Source organism: Propithecus coquereli, unplaced genomic scaffold (genome assembly GCF_000956105.1).
Source record: "Propithecus coquereli isolate 6110/MARCELLA unplaced genomic scaffold, Pcoq_1.0 Scaffold34, whole genome shotgun sequence".
Taxonomy (NCBI): Eukaryota; Metazoa; Chordata; class Mammalia; order Primates; family Indriidae; genus Propithecus; species Propithecus coquereli.
In genome coordinates this window covers 584874-605756 of record NW_012149063.1, presented here as the reverse complement: position 1 = coordinate 605756, position 20883 = coordinate 584874, and the positions used below count along the sequence as shown (strand labels likewise).

Below are 20883 nucleotides of genomic sequence, written 5' to 3'. Positions count from 1 at the left end.
TTATGCTAACCTTCAAAGATCTGGCTGTGACCACTTTTAGGTGACATCTTGTCAAAAGATGCTTCCTCGCCTTTCTTGTCTGAATCTTTCACAGAATCCTCCAACTGCCTTCCAGGGTGACTCTTAAATGTTGGTGAACACAAATTTCGCTCAATTTCCACTTCCTGTTAGAAGACATTAAAAGGATGTGTGTTAAAAGCTATCAGTGGGAAACAGATGTGGGTTTCAGGGGGTTTAGAAGGCAGGAGTAAGAGAGGGAAGGAATTTCTATCATAAGTGATATTTTCCAATATGCTTCGGGTAAAATTTTGATAACTTTGGCAAGAACTGCAAACCTGTATCTGACGCTTAGTTTACTTTTCTGCCACTGGTTCCACTTCTGAATTAGCTTTTCTTTCCTTGTGCATGTGTTTCCACCCCCTCATAAAAGAGAGAGTAGAAATAAGGGTCGCAATACAACATAATATATGTTAATAGATGCAACTCCTAGGCCTGGGAAATGTCGATGAGGGACTTTCAAAAAATAGCAATATATCAACATTATATGCTAAAGACAGAAAGAAATGAGGTTTTTTAATGTCATGTTCTGCTCACCCTATAATGATAATCTTAGCAATTATAGAGCTCCCAAATTACAAACCCATTCAGCCACCATACAGTGAGTACAGTTTGTCAACTCGTAAAGATTGTGAAATTACTTCATTAGATTGTAATTCAAAAGTGGAGAGAGAAAAGATTCCCAAAGAAAGGAAGTATAAAGCGTGCTTCAAATATAGGGAGTCTAGCATTCCTTATTTTGCAGATTGAGTAATATAATCAAATAAAGCAAACCAAGTTTAGCAGACTAAATATTTTGAATAAAAAATTGTAAAAAGTAAGTAAATGAGCCAAGAAGCAAAAGCATAATTTAAAAAATATCAAGTGATAGGTTGAAAATATTTTCAACAGCTACTCATAAGTTTTAGATTTTTGTATAGGAAGCTATACAGTAGTCTTCCCATTATATACAGTTTTACTTTCTGCTGTTTCATTTACCTGCAGTCCAAAAATATGAAATGGAAAATTCCAGAAATAATTCATATGTTTTAAATTGCATGTTGTTCTGAGTATTGCTCCTTCTCACCTGGGACATGAAGCATCCCTTTGTCCAGCACATCCAGGCTGTCCACACTACCCACTCATGATTCACTTAATGGCTGTCTCAGTTATCAACTCTACCGTCATGGTATCATAGTGCTTGTGTTTAAGTCACCCTCATTTAACTTTTGTTGCAATATATTGTTACATTTATTCTGTTTTATTATTAGTTATTGTTCTTAATCTATTACTGTGCCTAATTTATAAATTAAACTTTATGATTGGTATATATGCATAGGAAAAAGCATAGTAAATATATAGGGCTTAGTATTGTCTGGGGTATTAGGCATCGACTGGGGATCTTAGAATGTATTCATTGCAGGTAAGGGGGGACTACTGTTTTCTAATTTGTACACACGCACATTCATACATATATATATAAATATGTATCATCATGTATCTATAATGCTTGTTGTATATATGTATATATATTCATTATTACATGTATGTGTGTATATACATAAATGATTGCTAGATATTCTTAGTATTTGTTTAATCATCTCATCATTAAATACTCCCAAAATATATGATGTATACTATCTTCATTACTGTGACTGTTAGCTGAAACTAAAAACATTTACAGGACAAAACGGAGAAAAAGAAGTTTCCATTTTTTTCAGGGCATTGACTTTAACATTTGTGTTTCCAACTATTATAAAAAACCCTGAAGTTGACAACATGCAGTGGTGTTTCATGCTGTTAATACACACTGTCAGCCATGCCCTGGCATGTGGGTATGTTCTCCTTAGCTAGTAAATGAGCATAGCGTCCTCATTTCAGTTCACTCTGGTGCCCTCTCCCACTGTCACGGAAAGTCACTGCAAGGATATGCATGCAGTTTGTCTGTTTTTATTTCAGCAATGTAATCCAACTACTGACACTGGCAAAAATAAAATAAGATAAAGAGAAGATGCAGATGCCCAAAATGCTGTGATTATTGTTCCGAAAATTTATGTTTTGATAAATGGTGGAATGCTAAACATGGTCCACGGACTCAGACTGATGAAAGATTAATCTCTGTTTTAGATAGAAACGTGTAGATGTGATTTGGTGAAATTGCTTAAACAAATATTTCAACCAATGATGACAGTAACATTGGCATTCTCACTTTGGGATTCACAGACATCAGGAGTGCATCATATATGAGGCTGTAAGGGACATCACAGGCAATCCACATGTGCATGTAGTGGACCTATTTCTAAGCCTCCACCCGCAGATACAAGTCATTCTTCAGGGCTCTGGCAAGGGGTCCAGAGGGCCTGTGTAGAGACGTAAGCAGGCTTCTTAGATGAGACTGAATTGAGCTGTCTCCAATCAAAGCAGTGATCTGCTTTAATCTCTCTTAATCTGTTTTATGCACTGTGCTTCTATGAAAGATTTACTTTGAGAAAAATCTACAGGCTTATGCAAATGCATGAAATACGAGTTTAGAAGGAACAAATGCAGTGCTTGATAATGAGAAACTTGGATTCCAGCCCTCCTTTGGCTACTAGTCAGCTGTGTGGCCTTGATTGAGTCACTTGACATTTCTCAGACTAAGTTTTCTCATATGGTACATGAAGAGATTTAGTCTTTCAACATCTAATGTGGAACAACCAGCCATTTATAGTGTAATTTTATTTGAAATAAAATCAAACAAAATAAAGAAATATTATTTGCCTTTTGTGGTTTCCAGTCTGGTGAGGGAGTAAAATAAAAGTAAAGCACAAAAGCCAGTATAAATATGCAATGATCTACAGCCCAGAGAGATACACAAACTCTGGGTGTCTAAAATGGAGGAATTAGCCCAGCAAGGAAGTCATGCAATGCTCTTCAGGTGATATTTGAAGAATTAATGGGACTTAATTAGGTGAGTAACTTTCCAGGTGAAGACAACAACCTGAGCAAATGTCCTGGACTGGGAGGAAGCACAGGGGATAGAAATGTGGCTGGAGCAGGGAGCCCTGCAGGGACAGGAAGAGAAAATGCATCCATAATGATGTCGCAGAGGGGAGGGGGGTTACACTTAATGTAGGTGTAGATGATTTGTGTGCTTGGTAGTTTGAAGAGAAGAACGTTCCAGTCAGAAGTCACTATTTTCTCTGTTAGGATGTAAAGTCTGATAAAAGTATGAGGAGTATTTGAAGAGAATAAAGAAAGTTTAATTTCAATGCTGCAAGAGATGGAGGAAGTGAGAAGAGTAAATAAAGATGACCTTGGCTGTGCAGCACTGGGCCCATTTGAGGTTGGCCGTGTTAAATTTGCAGGGATACCAATAGTCACTGCTGAGTGACTTAGTCTGAGCATTTTCCACAGTACTAGTTCAGGCAATGAGAAAACAGATGGCTGACTTCAGCCCAGGAGAGGTTTTATGAGGAAAAGAAGAAAAAGAAAATATGTGTTTCAGTGCAAGCTAAGGTCAGGGAGAGAAGAGATACAAGGGAATTTAGGTTACCAGCGAGAGAACTAAGAGAGTGATTGAAATGATACACCATGGAATGCAAGGTGAATTAAAAGGAAAGAAAAAAAGAAGGAGTGGATTGGAAGACAGAAAAAGGACCAACAGACTGGAGATCTTGGTGAATTTAAAAAAATCCTCGTACTATGAATACTTGGCAAAGAAAATTGGAATGAGAGGTGACTGAGATGTTTGCTTTAGTTTTTAGGGAGTTGGGCACTTGGACTTGTTAGGGTCCAGTTGTGACCATAAAAATGAAAACTAAAGTAGAGTAGAGAAGAAAGTCATAAATAGGAGGGAATCTAGGAACTTAGGGGCTGTAATGGTGTCCCAGGACAATGGAAGGGCTTGGAAGGCAGAGAAAGGCTGTAAATGTAAGTATCAAAGGTAAGTGTCAGCATCCCTGGTAAATAAGGGAAGCAACTGAAATTTAATAAATAACAGTGATGATTCAGCAGCAGGGATACAAGAGACTGCGCCTGACTGGAATGAACCTCAAGCGAGCAGGGTTTTCAACACGTAGGCAGGAGAGGAGTGGGCAGGAACAGAAATGTCCTCCAGGTAGGTGTGGAGGCATCAGGGACGGTCGTGTTTGTAGGAGAGAGCCATGTTTCTGTTAAAGCAACAAGGTGGCATGGAGGAAGCATTTGGAGAAGAGGTTGCAGGTAACAGAAGAGGCTGCTGATTATGGAGCGGCAGTTCCAGAGGCACTGGTGGAAGCTCTGGCTTAAATAGCACGGAACTAAATAACATCTCTCAGTGATGTCTACAATCTATTCTAGTTTTAAGACATCTTCAAACCAGGAAAGCAATGAAAAATAAGGGAAAGTTAAACTTAAAAGAGAATAAGGTAATTTTTCTTTGTTATTTATGTACATTTTCTTTAACATAATGAATAATTATAATCTTAGAAGATAAAATAGATGTTTTTAAGATGTGAGAATGCAAAATGCCAATCTTTGATATAACCAAATGTTTATTTCCTAAGAGACAGGGAGCTGTAGGATCACTTAAAGTTGTCAGAACACCTTACTGAGCCTTTCCAAAGAAAGTGGGTTGCCTTTTGCTTTATAATTTTTTCCTCTCGGTGGGGGACCATGAGTGAAGAGGTCACCAGAAAAAAAAAAATAAGATGTTCATGGACTGATAAAAAGAAAATGTTTGGATTTTTCTATATTTAAAATGCTAAGCTAGCTCATATACACTCTGAGACTCTAAAGGTTCTTGTCTTTAGAGAAATAAAAATATTGAAATAAACATAAAGAAGTTTCATACAGACATGAAGAGAAGTACAGAAATAAAGGAAAATTACCAAAGTATAAAAGACAAGAAACCTCATATGAATTCTGCTGTATTACTGTCTCATTTTGTATTAACAAATCCTCTTGCTCATTCATGTCTTTGGAATTTTATCATCCCTTTTGAGAACCCCTTTCCTGGAAGTCTTTACGGCCCCCCTCTGTGTATTAAAAGTATTTCTTCCCTCATAAACTAACTCAGTGACACCTCCTTTGTGAAGCCCCTTCACCCAATACATTCTAAACTCATATTTCACTCATTCAAAATATTTTTGAATAATTAATATACTGCAAGAACTGTTCTGGGCACCATGAATATAAACAGGTTGAGTCCTCTGAGAAGCTCATAGTCCAGTGTCAGGGAAAGATACATCAAGTGAGTATTGTAACATAAAAAGGAGTGTGTAATAATATAATAAGGAAATACAGGCATCCTGGGAACACAGGGGGAAGATTCTTGGAAGGTGTGGCTAGAGAAAGCTTCCTGAACAAGGCTATGTTAGAGTTGAATCAGAGGCAGCAGTTGAATTCAATGCTGTAGGTAACAAGAATCCTTGAAAATGAATTAAACAGGGTTGACAGGGTTAGACTTGTATGGGCAGTCCCTGGGTTACAGAAGACCAGACTTACGGCATTCCATACTAACGAACGGGCTTCCAAGTCTCCCCATAAGGATCATTTATAATTAAGCAATTAAATTAATTCAGGAACTAGTTTCTTCCACGTAAACAAAGGCACATGGCACAAGTGGTTGGCTGGTGCAGCATCTTTAGACTAGTGGCTAGTCTCACTGTTTACACGATCGCTTATGCCCAGCATCACTTTCGTCTTAACTTTTTCGTTCAGTTTTGTGAGCCTGTGTTTACCCTTCTGACCTTGTCTCCAAAGTGAAAGTTCACTGCAAGTCCAGGTGACTCTGCAGCCAAGAGAAAGGTGATAATAATGGAAACGAAAGTAGGAATAACTAAGTGTTCCGAGAAAGGCCAGATGCCATCATTCATTGGGAAAATGTTAGGCTTCAGTTGCTCGACTGTCAGAACAATTACAGAGTGAGAATAATAGAACATGTGAAAGGCAGTTCTCCAATGAAAGCATCAATTATTACTAAGCAGCGTAGTGTATTAATTATTTAAATGGAAAGGTTATTATTGATTTGGTCAGAAGATCAAAATAAGCCTAACATCCCTATTATCCTATTGTTGATGCAACACTGGGTGTTAACCCTTAATATTCTTTTTTGAAATTTCTCCTCTCTCCGCTCTAAACATTTTGTATGAGTTTGTTTTTATGTTCTGTTTGCTTGAATTAAAAGAAATAGCACAAGAATTTCTATAACTTATTACGGTACAAGGGTATTATTATTACAGTATTACACCATATTATTATTACCACGTATGAACCATTACAGTAGTAGTATTATTATTATCGTATATGTGCTATTCATCAGGGATCCGAGTTACACACAAATCGAACCTAAAAACATTTTCAGGAACGTATCTCGTCCATAACCCAGGGACTGCCTGTACTTTAGAAGAATATATCTGTCAGCTGTGTGAATAACAGATAATAAAAGATAATCCTCCTAGTATCTGCGGGGTGGGAGATTGGTTTTAGGACTGCCTGCTCATATCAAAGCCTGAATATACTCAAGTCCCACAGTGGGCCCTGTGGAACAGGCAGATAGGAGAAGCCGGCCCTCTGTACATGCGGGTTTCACATCCCGTGAATACTGTGATCTTCTATTGGTGTCTGGTTGAGGACACCTAATATACCAATACAGAGGGCTGACTGTAGTTATTGGAAAAAAAATTCACATATAAGTGGAGCTCCGAAGTTTAAAACCATGTTGTTCAAGGGTCAACTTTAATGGGATAAGATGGCAACATCCTGTATAGTAAGTGTAGTAAGGAGTTTACCAAATTTCCGATTGAGGGATAGAAAAAGCCTGTACTAGTACAGTGAGAAGGGTGGTAGAGAGAAGAGAACACATTGAAAAATATTTAAGCACATAATTAGTAATTGTTAGAATGAATAAAGGTAGTGGAGAAGTAGAAGTCTGGCATAACTTTTAGATATTATAATTTAGTGGCTCTATGAAGTTGATAAAAGGATGAATCTCTTCCCCAAGCTAACTGGTGCCTCAGAGAAGTGAAGGAACGCCAATCTTGGGTTCATTTCTGGATGCACCACAACAAGTGAGGTGATCTAGGATAAAGGCTGGGGGAAATAGCATATGCCACACCCTGAGTTCTGAGGGCAACACTCCTTCCGATGGAAGACACAGGGGACTCACACAAGCATATACTTCTTTGTCCCTCCCAATATACAATTCATACATAGAAGTGAAACAGTTTTTCCGTGAAAATATTGATCTCAGAACAACAGAGTCATCTGGCTTTAAAAATGATGCCCAGGTTTCCTTTTTGAGAGGGCAGAGGTGAATTAAGTTTTTGACATGTTGAATTTGAGTTTTTGCAGAGACATCCTGGTGAAGATGTCCAGGAGGCAGCTAGACACAGAAACACAGAGAAGTCCGTGCTGGAGTAAAGATTCCGGACTCATTAGCAAGAAGATGGTCGTTACAATAGTAAGAGTCAACTTAAATTACCCACTTAGAGTGTGTAGAATAAATACAGACAGCTGTCCAAAAACTTCACTGCCATTTAAAGGACAAAGGAAGATTATGTGGTGAGGGCAGGTGTGGAAAAACAGAAGTTCAACCACTACCAGTCCACACGTTGCCTTTGTGTCGATTGGAAAAGGTGCCTCTTTCTCAAGACATTTGTTGGAAAATTGTTGCAATCACCAGAACGTGTTACTGCCATCTGCTGGAAAACCATCATCATAAATATACAACTGTGTCTTATTTCTGATGGGCGTCCCTTTCGCTTAGATGTGTGCCCTTGTGTAGTCTCCAAGCTGCACAACTATATGTGGCTTCCAAAGGCAGACAGGGAAGAGTGTAAAGTCACGGACACCGAGAAGTAGGGCATTTCAAATGCAACAGGGAGTTTAGGAAAACAAATAAGAAATGAAAAATACTCCCACGTTTGGGAAATTAGGAGCTAACCTAGATAAAAAACAAAAACAAAAACAAAAACAAAAACTTTTTATAGAAGAGAGTTGGCTTAGAAAGGACAATAAGGAAAAAGAGATGGGATATAAATTCCTATCCCGAGGAATTTAAATAGTAATAACAACAATAGGTGGAAAAATAATAAACATTATGTATCAGGCACAGTTTTAAGCACTTTGCATGTATTATACTCAAGGAATCATTTCAACCCTATGGAAAGGTGCTTGTCTCACCATTTTATAGCAAAGAAACTGAGGCTTATAGCAGGAAATGGGGTGAAAGGCACAAACACAAAAGGACAGGGTGTAGGTGCAGAGACGTAGACAGGTAGGGGGTTGTGGGGAGGTCACTGCTGCAGCCCCCATGGCTTTTCCCATCTCTGAAGGGAGCTCATGATGAGTTATGTGAGGAGAGGCAGAGGGTAGTTTTGCCAGAAGACTGAGTTTGGATTTAGAAGGCTAGTTTCATGTGAAGCTCTTCCATTTATTTAACAGGAAAGTTACCTTGAATAACTTATAATATCCTGAGCCCCAGGTTTCTCATTAGAAAAATAAAGATATTAACAGCTAATGTCTATCCTGCCTATATTTACAGTACTTTTATAAGGACTGCTGCAAAGTGACAACAGTATGGTCATCTTGTATGCTCTTGTGCAATGTCACCTTCCACTCCCCCCATCAAGAAGTAAGGTCTATTTTCCTCCTTGAATCAGGGTAGATTTTGTGACAACTCCTCCCGAGGAATACAGCAAAAATGATGCTTTCCCAGCCCTGCCAGTCTTGGCTTAGCCCTTCTCTGGCCTGGCAGATTTTGCTTTCTGCTTCTTGGAAGCCAGCTATCATGCAAGAAATGTGTTTATACCTGACAGTACCATTGGGTGAGAATCCCGGGCCATATGGAAAGTCCTCAGAAAATGAGATGCCAGAGAAAGTGAGAGAGAGAGAGTCCACAAGGAGCACCAGGTAGCTAGATGTGCAGGTGAAGAAGCCTTGCACCTTCCACCCAATCTCTCAGGATGCCGACTTTTTGGAGATTCCTTCTCAGAAGCCATCACTATGCTTTGAGAAGCTCAAGCCACTGGGAGGGATCATTTGTAGGTACTTCATTCTTCAGTACCAAATGAGGTCTCACATGACAGAAGCATCAACTGCCTGTGGTGTGTGTGAGCCATCTTGGATGTTCAGTCCTGTAGAGTCTTCATATCACCATACCCTTAGCTCCCATTAGATGGTAACATAATGAGAGATTCCAAGACACCTTAGCTGAATCAAGTCAACCCACAGAACCATGAGAGAGAAAAATTAATTTTGTCATGTTGCCACTGCCCTCTAGCCAGGGCAACAGAGTGAGGCTCTGTCTCAAACAAAACAAAAGAAATTTTATTAATTCAGCAAATTTTGCTTGTTACATAGCAATAAATAACAAGAAAATATTATCCTCATGCCCTGTATCTCCTGTTGTTCAGCTTCTGTGACTCTCATTTTTCTACTCAGAAATAAGAAAACTGGAGAAAAATACTCCTTAAAGAAATCATAAAGGCTAGCATTTCTTGAATATCACTTTGTGCCAAGTGCCGTACTCTACATGCATACTTTTTATTTAACACATTTAACACTAGCAAGGAGGTGGTTACCTCTATTTTACAGTGAGGAAACTGAGGTTAGAGAGCTCAAGGAACTGAAGTAACTTTCCCACCGCCACATACTTAGACAGTGGTAGATCTATTTCAGGCTGATTCTAAGCTGACATTTTTAACTGTTATATCATCCTTTCTCCCTAGTGTGATATGTTTATTAATTCCAGAAACTAAAACAATGCAGGTTAGAATGGGATGACAGGTAAAACTTCAACTCCTTAGCAGCTACATATTTTATTCCCCTTATACCTCTCATAGCATTGTGCCTTACACACGGCAGGCACTTAATAAACATTGAGCTAAATGTTCAAAGTCTCATAACATTTTTTATTCACTTAGCATCCAGGAACAGAAGCAAGAAAAACAGGCAAACACAATAATTAGATGGAGAAATCATAGTGATTGTCATAACATTATCACATTCTACTGTTCGTATCACTCTAGAAGGGTCAAAAGAAACCATGTGGCTTTCTGCCTCATTTAACCAGCTTGAAAAAGGATTTAGAAGACAGGTTTAGCAGCTAGCTGGGCTGCCTGATTTCCTAGTGATTTCTCAGTAACTTGGCATTTAGAGCCTTTTAACACGGCTCCACTGGGTCCCAGCACCCTGTGCTGGGCCGTCCCTCTGCTAGTCTCAAAGGGACAGCACTTGGTGTCTCCTGACTCATCTCTGCACTTCTCCACCTGCATTTGTACATTCGTACTTTCTGCTTGTCCACCTGTATTGTCTAAAGAACACCCTCCCCTGTGTGCCCACCTGTCATCTTTTTCTATGAAATTCTAACTGTTCTTTTACATGAGGTTCAAGTGCCACTTGCTTCAGGAAGCTTTCCCCAAATGCCCCAGCTAAAAACAGTCACTCCCAATCAGAGCTCCTCCAATATTTAATAGCTCTTTCATTCTGTTTTGTACCCTAGTCATTTTTAACACATCTTGTTTCTGCCATTACACTGGCAGATCATTACAAACACGCTTTATTCATTTTTACAGCCACATAGAATCTAACACCCTGCTTTCCTTGAACTTGCGGGTACTTACTAAATGTTTGTTCAATGGACTTGAATAGTTTGTGAATTTTATATTCACTAAAGCATTCAGAAGAAAATGCAATCTAGAAAGTCCAAAGATGGTGAAGATATGTCTTACACAATGAAAGGGCAGATGTGAAGAAAATAGGCTAAGTCTCTCGGGAAGAGGAAGAAAAACAAAATTTATTTCTCTATAAATGATGAACCAAAACTTTATTGCCAATACTTTTAAAATTCACTTTTAGATTAAACTCAGCACCTAAATTTTTCTAAAAATTCACCATACGTGAGAGAAACAATAGGAATACTAGTTATTGTCGATAAGCAAGAAGACATATATTACCTTCTGGAATACTATAAAATAATTTCCTTTTTTAATGGATCATGTTCTCATAATATTTCTATTACTCCTTCCAGAATGGATTTAAATATTAAATAACAAGCCAGGTGTCGTCCTCATGCCTGTAATCCTAGCACTTTGGGAGGCTGAGGCAGAAGGATGGCTCGAGCCCAGGAGTTGATGATCAGCCTGAGCAAGAGATAGACTCCAACTCTACAAAAAATAGAAAAATTAGCCAGGCATGATGGCGCACACCTGTAGTCCCAGCTAGTTGGGGGGTTGAGGCAGGAGGATTGTTCAAGCCCAGGAGTTTGAGGTTGCATTGAGCTATGATGACACCACTGCACTCTAGCCTGGGTGAAAGAGCAAGACCTTGTCTCAAAAATAACATAATATAACATCATAACATAACATAACATAAAATAACAATACAGAAGCTACCATTTACAGGGAACAAAATGCATCAATATCTTTTTATGATTTTATCAGTCCTTACTGACTATACAGGCATAAAATCAACACCATCCTTGTCATTCTTGTAGGCATTCTTTGTCTAAGTTCTACAGACTCCTGTTTTAATCTTGTGCACTCAAACAGCACATCTATCCCCATTAGTTGATTCATTTCACTCATTACTGTTATGGGCTGAATTGTGTGTCCCATCCCCCAAATTACTAACCCCCAGTACCTGAGAATGTGACTATATTTGGAGATAGGGTCCTTAAAGGGGTGATTCAGTTAAAGTGAGGCCATTAGGGTGGCCCGTTTGATTTCCTTATAAGAAGAATCAGTCTGACTGGGGCCCTTATAAGAAGTTAGGACACACAAAGAGACACCAGGGACACACGTGCACAGAGGAAGGAACAACCATGTGAAGGAACAGCAAGCGGGCTGCCATCTACAAGCCACGGAGCGATGCCTGGAACTGAATCTTTCCTTGTGGCTCTCAGAGAAAACAACCCTACTGATACCTTGAACTTGGATGCCCAGATGCCAGAACTATGAGAAAATAAATTCTTATGGTTAAAACAAACCACCCAGTCTGTGGCATTTCGTTATGGCAACCCTAGCCCTATAACTAATACATTATACTTAGACTTATGGGAATAAGACTATAACTGGTATTGAACATATCTGTTAAAGTAAGTTCCTTAATAGCTTTAAAAATAATGGGTTTATTTAACTAGTTGTATCTCTACAGTCAGAGAATTCCTCAATAGCTCTGCACCACCCTATTGGATGAAGTAAACATAGCAGCTGTCAAAATAGCTGTGTACTCAGCAATGTTTAGTTTTTGAATGCATATTTACCTCTGTACATTTACTCTGCTTCGGGTGTAAAGCTCTCATGTGATACCAGGTAGGCAGGCCCTAGATCCTAAGACAAGCCACACGCAAAGTTTCCAGGGTTATCTTATAATCCCCTGATCAAAGTGAGATACATCTTGAAATGCTGAATTGCTCAAGTATATTCCCACCACAACTCTGCTTGCATTCTGGTCAATTTTATTAAATTCTAACAGATTTTTAGGTGCCCAGGTGAAATGAACACAAGCCCTATCTGGCCCTTGACAAGCCAGCACAAATGAAGGCACAAAGTACCACAGAACTCCCCGGCACAAAGACTTAAAGCAAAAAACTATAAACACGTAAATTGACCCTGAAGTTCATTCTCTCTATATTTTATGTTGTTAAATGTTATACATATGCTTTCTTTTCATTTAATTCTAGATTCACCACTTAAGGTCATTCTGTACCTTGACTTTAGTTCCATGATGATATAAAGAGATCCAAATATTAGATCACTCTGGCATATTATCCCTAAACCTGAGATATACACTAAACTTCTCTCCAACATTAGTCTTTAAAATTCCTGAAATGGATGCTGAGGTCCTCAAGAGCAAGGCTCGTCTCCTCTGTCTTCCACCTTTTCCTCTTAAGAATGGAGAAAGGATGTACTAAGAAATGTTCCCCAAATAAAAGTCTCTTGAATATCTGTAGATTGTTCAATGTGATGAACCTATTTGTCGTTACAGTATTATCAATGTGAGAGATATACTATGACCTTGACAGATGTATTCATTCAAAAAAGGAGCCTTTCACTCACAAATATAGTGAGTGGGCAGCCATGCGGCTCCATTCCTCAGGAGAGCTGAGTCATAGGGAATTCAGCTCTCCCAGGAGGCAGAATCAGGTCCCTCAGATGATGCCATCAAGAGCCTTTGCTCTGCCAGAGCAGCCAGGTTGCCTGGACATCCACATGAACACTGTCACACATTCTTCTTCTGGGGCTGGGAACAATGTCACTATTAATGATGGGAAGGTCTTCAACCTTTCCAACACCTGTTATTTCTCTGCAGAATGAGCTTTTTCATCCTTGTTTCTCCTAGAATGTGAAAATGGGTAGAAAACAATTGTCATACATTCACCTTCTGAGTGCAAAAGCTTGCACCATACCCTATATGGTTAATTAGATATTATAACTCCCATTTTATTGGTGGAGGAAAATAAGCACAGAGAAGCCACAATTCTAGTCCTGGTTCCTACCCTATTTTTGATTGTGTCTAATGTTAAAACTCATATGTCCCAACATTTTAAAGAAAAATATTCTGCCTATATGTGTGCACCATTATTTAATATTCTCAGAAGAAAGACTTCAGGAAAGGGAAAAGCTGATTCAGGGATTGTGAATATGCTACCTAATTTCTTTAGATTAATTGATCTCATTTAGAAGCTGGGCATGTACATGATTATTTTGCTATTTGGTACTGATCTAACAGAAAGAATGCTGTGCAATTGGAAGAGGTATGTTTCTAAGTTCACTGAGGTTCCACCATGTGCAAAAACACAACATGCTGCTATTTGAGCTTTCAGCGCCAGAACACATCATTATGTCCCTTTGTTTCTCACCTCTTGCCATGTTCATTTGACTTGCTGTGTGCCTAAGAAAACCTATGGTGTTTTATGCTCAAAAAGTACTGAACACAAATTCCCCATGAGATGCAGATTTTAATGCTATGTAACCTTATTTTCATTCTGGCATCACATTTAGGCAGTTAATTTTCCATATAAAGCAGAAATATTGCCTTATTTCCCTTCTCAGTCAAAAATAAAATTCTGCAACTTGCTGCAGTCACTCTCATTTTCTTAAATAGGACCCTAAAGTATTTTATGATTATCTTTATTAGTTGGAGACTATATCCAGTCTTACAAGAATTCTAATGAAAAGAAAGCTTCTATTAAAATATTTTAACTAGTTTCAATTGACCATATTACTGGCAATGGAAAAATCCCTAATGGCTAAACCTTTTAAAGCTAATTTACTTTAACACATTTTAAAACTGATGTGCCATTTGAGATTTAGGTGTTAGTATGCAAAGTGTTTTCTTTCTCTCTTCTTACATTTATTTTTTTTTATTTCATTTCCTTTAACTTTTTGAAAATGAGATAACCCAATGATATTCCCTAGAGTTGCATGAATAAGCTAAAAACAAATTTCTGTATTCAAAACTATCATACTAAAAATATGCAAAAGAATGAAGGGAAAATATGTATATTTGTGTGGATTGTGATCTAATGATGCTTATACTGAAAGGATTATGTCTATATGAAGAGCATAAAGTTTTATGAGAGATAGAACATTCACATATTTGTGTTGAGTTGGGATGACAAGTTGGAAAGTGATTGGACTTAGGTTTAAATCTTAACTTCACCATTTCCTGGCTTAGTGAACACGACACAGTTATTTAATCTCTATTGGCTCCTATTGCTTCACCTGTAAATCGTGGTAATATTGCTCACTTTTGGTGAATACTAAATACCACATTTGCTAGAGTAGATATTCAATACCAGATAGTTACCCTGTGGATATTTCAATATACAATTATAGTTATCAATGAAATGATAAGAAGGAAACACAGTTTTCCAAATTCAAAGAAACACTTCTGAGATTTCTTGAATAGTGTATTTGATGTATTTGATTTCTGGTCGGGAACTTTCTTCAAGATACTTCAAAATTGAATATTTGGGTAAAATACGAACCTTGTAGGGTATGGATATTTATATTTATGGGCTAATTATGCCATGCTGAGATTTTGCTAAGATAAGAGCCTGAGATATATGCTCTTATAAAGCTTCTGGTTGTCCATGTTTTATAGAAGTCAGACCTTTCGAATTATCAAAAAAGATAGACTTTTATCTTTTCTCATCTCTCATGTGTTATGGGGACTTGGATATATCATAAATTCCCTGTAACTCTTTTTCTTTATCATAAATTGGGATAATGATAATTCACACCTATTGTAGTGATAATTAGAATAATTATTTAAAACAATACTCAAACAATGACTTAAATGCCTTGTAGGCTATGTGCTATCATTCAAAGTTAGAAATGTTCTGAATCAAAAGGTAGAAATACTGAGACGTGTGAAGGTATTACACACTCTAATACAGTTTTCTCTGTGTATAGGTGACATAACACTCAATGCCAGGGAGGAACAGATGGCAAAGAAAGCTTGTTCAAGCCCTTCCCTCCTTGGGGACTGTTCTCTCTGCTAGAAATAACAATGTGGAGCTCTAGAAAGACAGATACGGCCCCCAAGAGAAGAAGTTCATTGGGCAACACTGAAGAATTGCAGAAAAGGCCTCATCTTTTCTAATGCTTTTCCTGAGAGAGTTCCCGTTTTTGCATTATTAGACTACAGACGGTCAAAAAATCAGTTCCACTGCGACTGAGGTAAAATCTTTTAAAGGTTCAGTAAAAGTGGAAGTAGTAGCACTCTGTGGTATCTCATCTTTAGAAACTCACTTTATAAATCCCCACGAACAACACAACAGCTATTTTAAATATAGTAGCACAGAAGGGGAGCCTCTAAGTGGATTATCCATATAACATCTTTATGATGCTGAAAGTGAGAATGAGGGCTCGTATAGGCCAATTAGATCGGCACTTTGCATGCGTGACAGACTGATGTTTAACATTTGCCGCAATGAGGGAGAGAGACAGAAACAAAATCGTTCTATAAATAAACTGCTGAACTTTAGCATGTGCCATATTAAGAAAATTTCAATCTTCTTAACTCTGAAACTGTGTGCTTTGAATTGTTAATTATTTCTGTAGCCTTTGGAACAATTGCAGGCATCGTGCATAATCTATTTGTGCATTTAGCAGACATTAGTGAGCACCTGTCGAATGCCAGAAACTTTCAAATTTCTTTGAAATTTCAGTATTTGATGAAGATGAACAATCAAGAGCTTGTCCTTCAAGAGCTCACAGTCTGGTACATGTATTTATAGGCTAGCGCGATGGTTCTCAGAGGCTAGTGAGCCATGAGATCGTATTCAAGTGCTGAACTTTGCAAGTGAGTCACAGGTACTCTCTTCACTCTGTTTCACGGTGATTCCTATAGAATTTTATTCTTGTTTGCATTTCAAAGCATTATCTTAATTGAGAAAGGGGTGCAAATCCAACTACTGCAACAGAAAACCACGAGTTTTCTCAAAACCTATTGTTTCTGTGGCTGTCATCTATAACATGTATTTAGATATTAGGCCACAGAGAATAATCAGTTTCACATCAAAAAGTTGCAACAGTCATTTCTCAGTGGGCATTTGACTATCAAAACTGGCTATTGTTTAAGAATTTACATTTGCAAAATGGAGGGCACTTAAGTTAAATTGAAGAGGGTGAATTTCACAACTAAAATTCTGTGAAGACAATGAGATTTACCTTTCAATACTGTTTCAGTCCATGAATATGAGGAAACTAAAAAAAGGAGGTGAATAGGTGAATATCTCCAACTCAATCAAGTATATGTTCAATGCAAAGAAATTGCATCTGCTTTCTCCCTGCATTCTCACAACCAGACAGAGTGGAACAGGCAAACATTATTATTATTATTTTTTGTCTTCCAAATCTATGAACTTGCATCTATGGTCCTTTTTTGCTCCTTTTCTACAAATCAAGAAGGATCCTTCTTTCTCATCCTCTCATTTAGTACTGTGATTCCCACATTCCCTGGTTCTTATCTCTGTCCCTTGCTGCTGTCCCATCCTCCACTAATTAAATTTTGAATTGCTTGGTGTGTAGGGCTGGAGTTTTAGTACTTTTTGAAACTTTCCCAGGTGATTCCAGTGTGCAGCTAGGGTGAAAACATCATTCTCTTTTCTTCTTGGGCACCTTACTCTACAGTTATTCAGTGTCTCTAATGTTCCTTGTCGGAAAAATTATCCAAAACTAGTAAATAAGGCAAAAAGGAGGGTGGCACATCTTTTCAATATCTTATGGGAGCTAAAGCCACAATAAGGATTATTTTGGCGACTGTGTGCTTCATTCACTTCATATGTTTATTATTGATCAAAAGTGCAAAATCCAAGGCTTAGTAAAGACACACCTTAATGTGTAGATTTTTGTCCAGTGGAGATGCAAATGATTTCTGACTGGTAGAACTGATAAGCCCAGTGATTTATGGCTTGCTGTACATTAACATGTTTTATGTCTAACCCAGTAATCTTATCCTAACATATCTTTGTTAAATTGTCTGTAAATATCTTACCTTCTCGGATGCTACAGGAGCAGGCCATAATATCCCTCATTAATTACTGAGCTAAATAAAATCTTTGACTTTGTATTTGTTTGAGAGATATGATTTTATCTGTTTAAAAACTATATTTTAAATACTTTGAATGACTTCTCAGTTTCTGGATTCTTCCCAACATTCCAAGATGCCAAGGTTTACCCAATGTGCAAAATAAGAAAAATTCCCCCTCCTCGTTTGTTTTGGGTGCTTTCTACCTTCCTCCTCCTTTTCACAAACACTTGAAAGAATTGTCTGTTGCCACTGGCTCCACTTCATCACTCTCATCTGCTGCTCGACCCATCCCAACCCAGCTTCTGCTTCTACCGAATCACCCACATTGATCTTGCCATGGTGACAATCTCATCAATATACTCCTTGCTGCTTAAATCAACGAACATATCTCAGTCTTCAACTCATATGACATTCTAGGCTCTTCCTCCCCTTGAAATTGTCTCTTTCCCGGGGCTTCTATGACAATGCACTCTCCTGGTTTCCCTCCTGTCTTCCTGAAAATTATTTAGCATTCTTATTCTTCTCTCTTAGTTCTCTTATCTCTCTATATACATTATTTTCTAGATTATCTCATCTTTATAATTTTCATCTACATATTTATAACATCTATCTTTCTTTGTGATGCTATAATAGATACCTGAGGCTAAGTAATTTATAAAGATCAAAAATTTATTTACCACAGTTCTGGAGGCTGGGGGAGTCCAAGATCAAGGTGCTGGCAGGTTCAATGTCTAATGAGGGTCCGGTCTCTGCTTCCAAGATGAGACTGAATGCTGCATCCTCCAGAGGGGAGGGATGCTGTGTACTCACATAGCAGAAGGCAGAAGGGTAAAAAGGAGCCCAATTCTCTCTATCAGGTCCTTATATAATGTCATTAATCTATTCACGAGGGTTGACCTTCATGATTTAAACATCTTCCAAAAGGCCCTACCTCTCAAAACTGTTGAATTGGGGATTAAGTTTCAATATGTATTTTTGGAGGGGGAAAAAATTCATATAACTTCCTAAATATATCTTTAAGCCAGACATTGACTTCTAAATTTTATGTCCACGTGGGATAGAATGTTAAGTGGGTTCTTTTCTGTTGTCTCAGAATTTTAGTCAGAATCCCAACACTGAGAACAAAAGGTATAAAAGACAACACATTATATAGAAAAGTACCACATCATTTATGCACAACTTGCTAAAGGGTAACACAAAATATTGGCCAAAACTTAACTCATGACATAGCCAGAGTGAAATGAAAAAAAAAAATCAGATTTTTAATGATAAAATATTATAAGGCCAGAATTCTTTGAGGAGGTTTTCTGGAGTACTGTATTGCAAAACCACTTACATGAGGAGTAGGTGGATGTTTCTGTCACCTTAAGCTGTAGGAGAAAGTCTACAATAGAGTCAGCTCAGCTGGGTGTGGGCTAGACTGCAGAAGACCACAGTCCCATGTGGTGCTAAGGCACAAGAACAGAGTTTAGGGAGATTTGGGAAGAAGCTGACATTATCACCTTGGATTTACGAAGCATAGGAGTTGGTGAGTGAGCCTTGCTTGAAGAATTTTGAAGGTAAGAGGTTTTATAGTGGATAAAAGCTTGACATTCCCTGAAGGGAAGATAAGGATGGAAGATTTTTCCTGTGGATAAAAAGAAGATTGTGTCTGAGTCATCTTTAAAATGGACCCTGTCCTAAAGCGTTTTCTGCAAGGAGTAATGTAATTCATGGAAAAAGAGAGTGAAATATACAACCTGATGGAGAATCTTATTGTGTATAAACACCATGTGTGTATGTGCGAGTGGGGGCAGGGGAGTCATAGTTGGCCAGGTAGAGATTTCAATGTCAGCATTAGGGAATAAAAAAATGGAAGATGTCCAATTATCCCGTAAAACAAAGAGTCAGAATTTAGCCATCTGCCATGTCCAGAGATCACTAACATCAGACTACAACATTATAAATTAGGTAATAACTTTTATGCCCCTTACTATTGTTCAGCTCTCCTCAGTTGGAACCCAAATCATGTCCAGGTGCATTCTCACGTATCCTTCAATGGGAAAATGGTTAACTGCTATATCTATACTGTGGAATATTATACAGCAATAAAAAAGAATAAACTATACATATAATCAACTACTTGGATGGATCACCAACTGAATGAAAAAAGCCAATTCTAAAAGTTTACATACCATATGATTTCACATATTATATGGTTCCATGGATAGAACATTCTTAAAATGAAAAAATTATATGAATGGAAAACAGATTAATAGTAGCCAACGTTAAAGAGATGGTCGTGCTAGGATAGAAGTGGGTGTGACTATGAAAGGAAATAGGAAGGATTTATGGGGTGATGGAAATATGTATCTTGATTGTATCAATGTGAACATTCTGGTTGTAATATTGTACTATAGTTTTGCAAGATGTTACCATTGGGGGAAACTAAGTAAAGGATACAGGGAATCTCTATTATTTCTTACAACTCTGTGAATCTACAATTATGTCAAAATAAAAAGTTTAATTTAAAAAACAAGCTTACTAATTCATTTGGAAATTATTAATCACATTTTACTATTCAATACATTAATTCAACTCAATTCATATATCAATTTAGCAGAAAAGCCACTTTGTTTAAGAACTTAGTTTTACTTTTAGTAAACATTTATCAAATCCAATGATGATTTGATCATCTGGACTAGCAGCTCATATCAGCTAAAATGTATGTACAAAATAAGGACAATTGAACATTATTGCACATAGATATTGTGAATGATCAAGAAAGTAAATTGCAAGAAGCTTTGATAATATAAATCCATCATAACTATGGCCATGGGTCAACTGATTTCATTCATGCATATGTCTAACACTTCTAACAATGGCAAAAGGCAAAGATCAAACATAACTCAATTTCATGTGGGAAGAAATAAAATAAGCAAACAACAACAACAAACTAAAAAAGCACTATACTTACCCAGAGTTTACTTATTTGGCAAATACCACTATCAAGAAATTAGAAAGACACATACACACACAAACAAGTTAATGTTCCTAGGAAGCAAAGAAATGCCACTAAATTCATACAATAAAGCATAATCATTCAGTTCAGGTCATTATTTATTTAATTTTACTTTAGGAAAAAATTTGATTTAAATATCTTGGTTATTTAATGTGTTTAGAAGTAGAATATTAGAATTTTTGAGTGCATGTAAATGTAAATCAAGAATATTCTACAAGGATAAGATTATTTTGGGGGATGGGATCAAGCTGTTATGAAGGGTTGGTAGAAGTGCTAAAAGGAGCTTATAATTTTTATTCTACATACATTGGTATTTTTGAATTTTTTACCAGAATGCATTT

General features: G+C 37.5%; 1 protein-coding gene across 1 annotated transcript in view; it reads right to left on the bottom strand.

Annotated features, from left to right (window-relative positions):
* XIRP2 (xin actin binding repeat containing 2) overlaps positions 1-20883 on the bottom strand; it is a 369301-nt gene that overhangs the window by 149034 nt on the left and 199384 nt on the right. The window contains exon 2 of the mRNA XM_012650674.1: positions 11-164. Coding sequence (XP_012506128.1) covers positions 11-164 — 154 coding nt within the window. The remainder of the gene's footprint in view (positions 1-10; positions 165-20883) is intronic.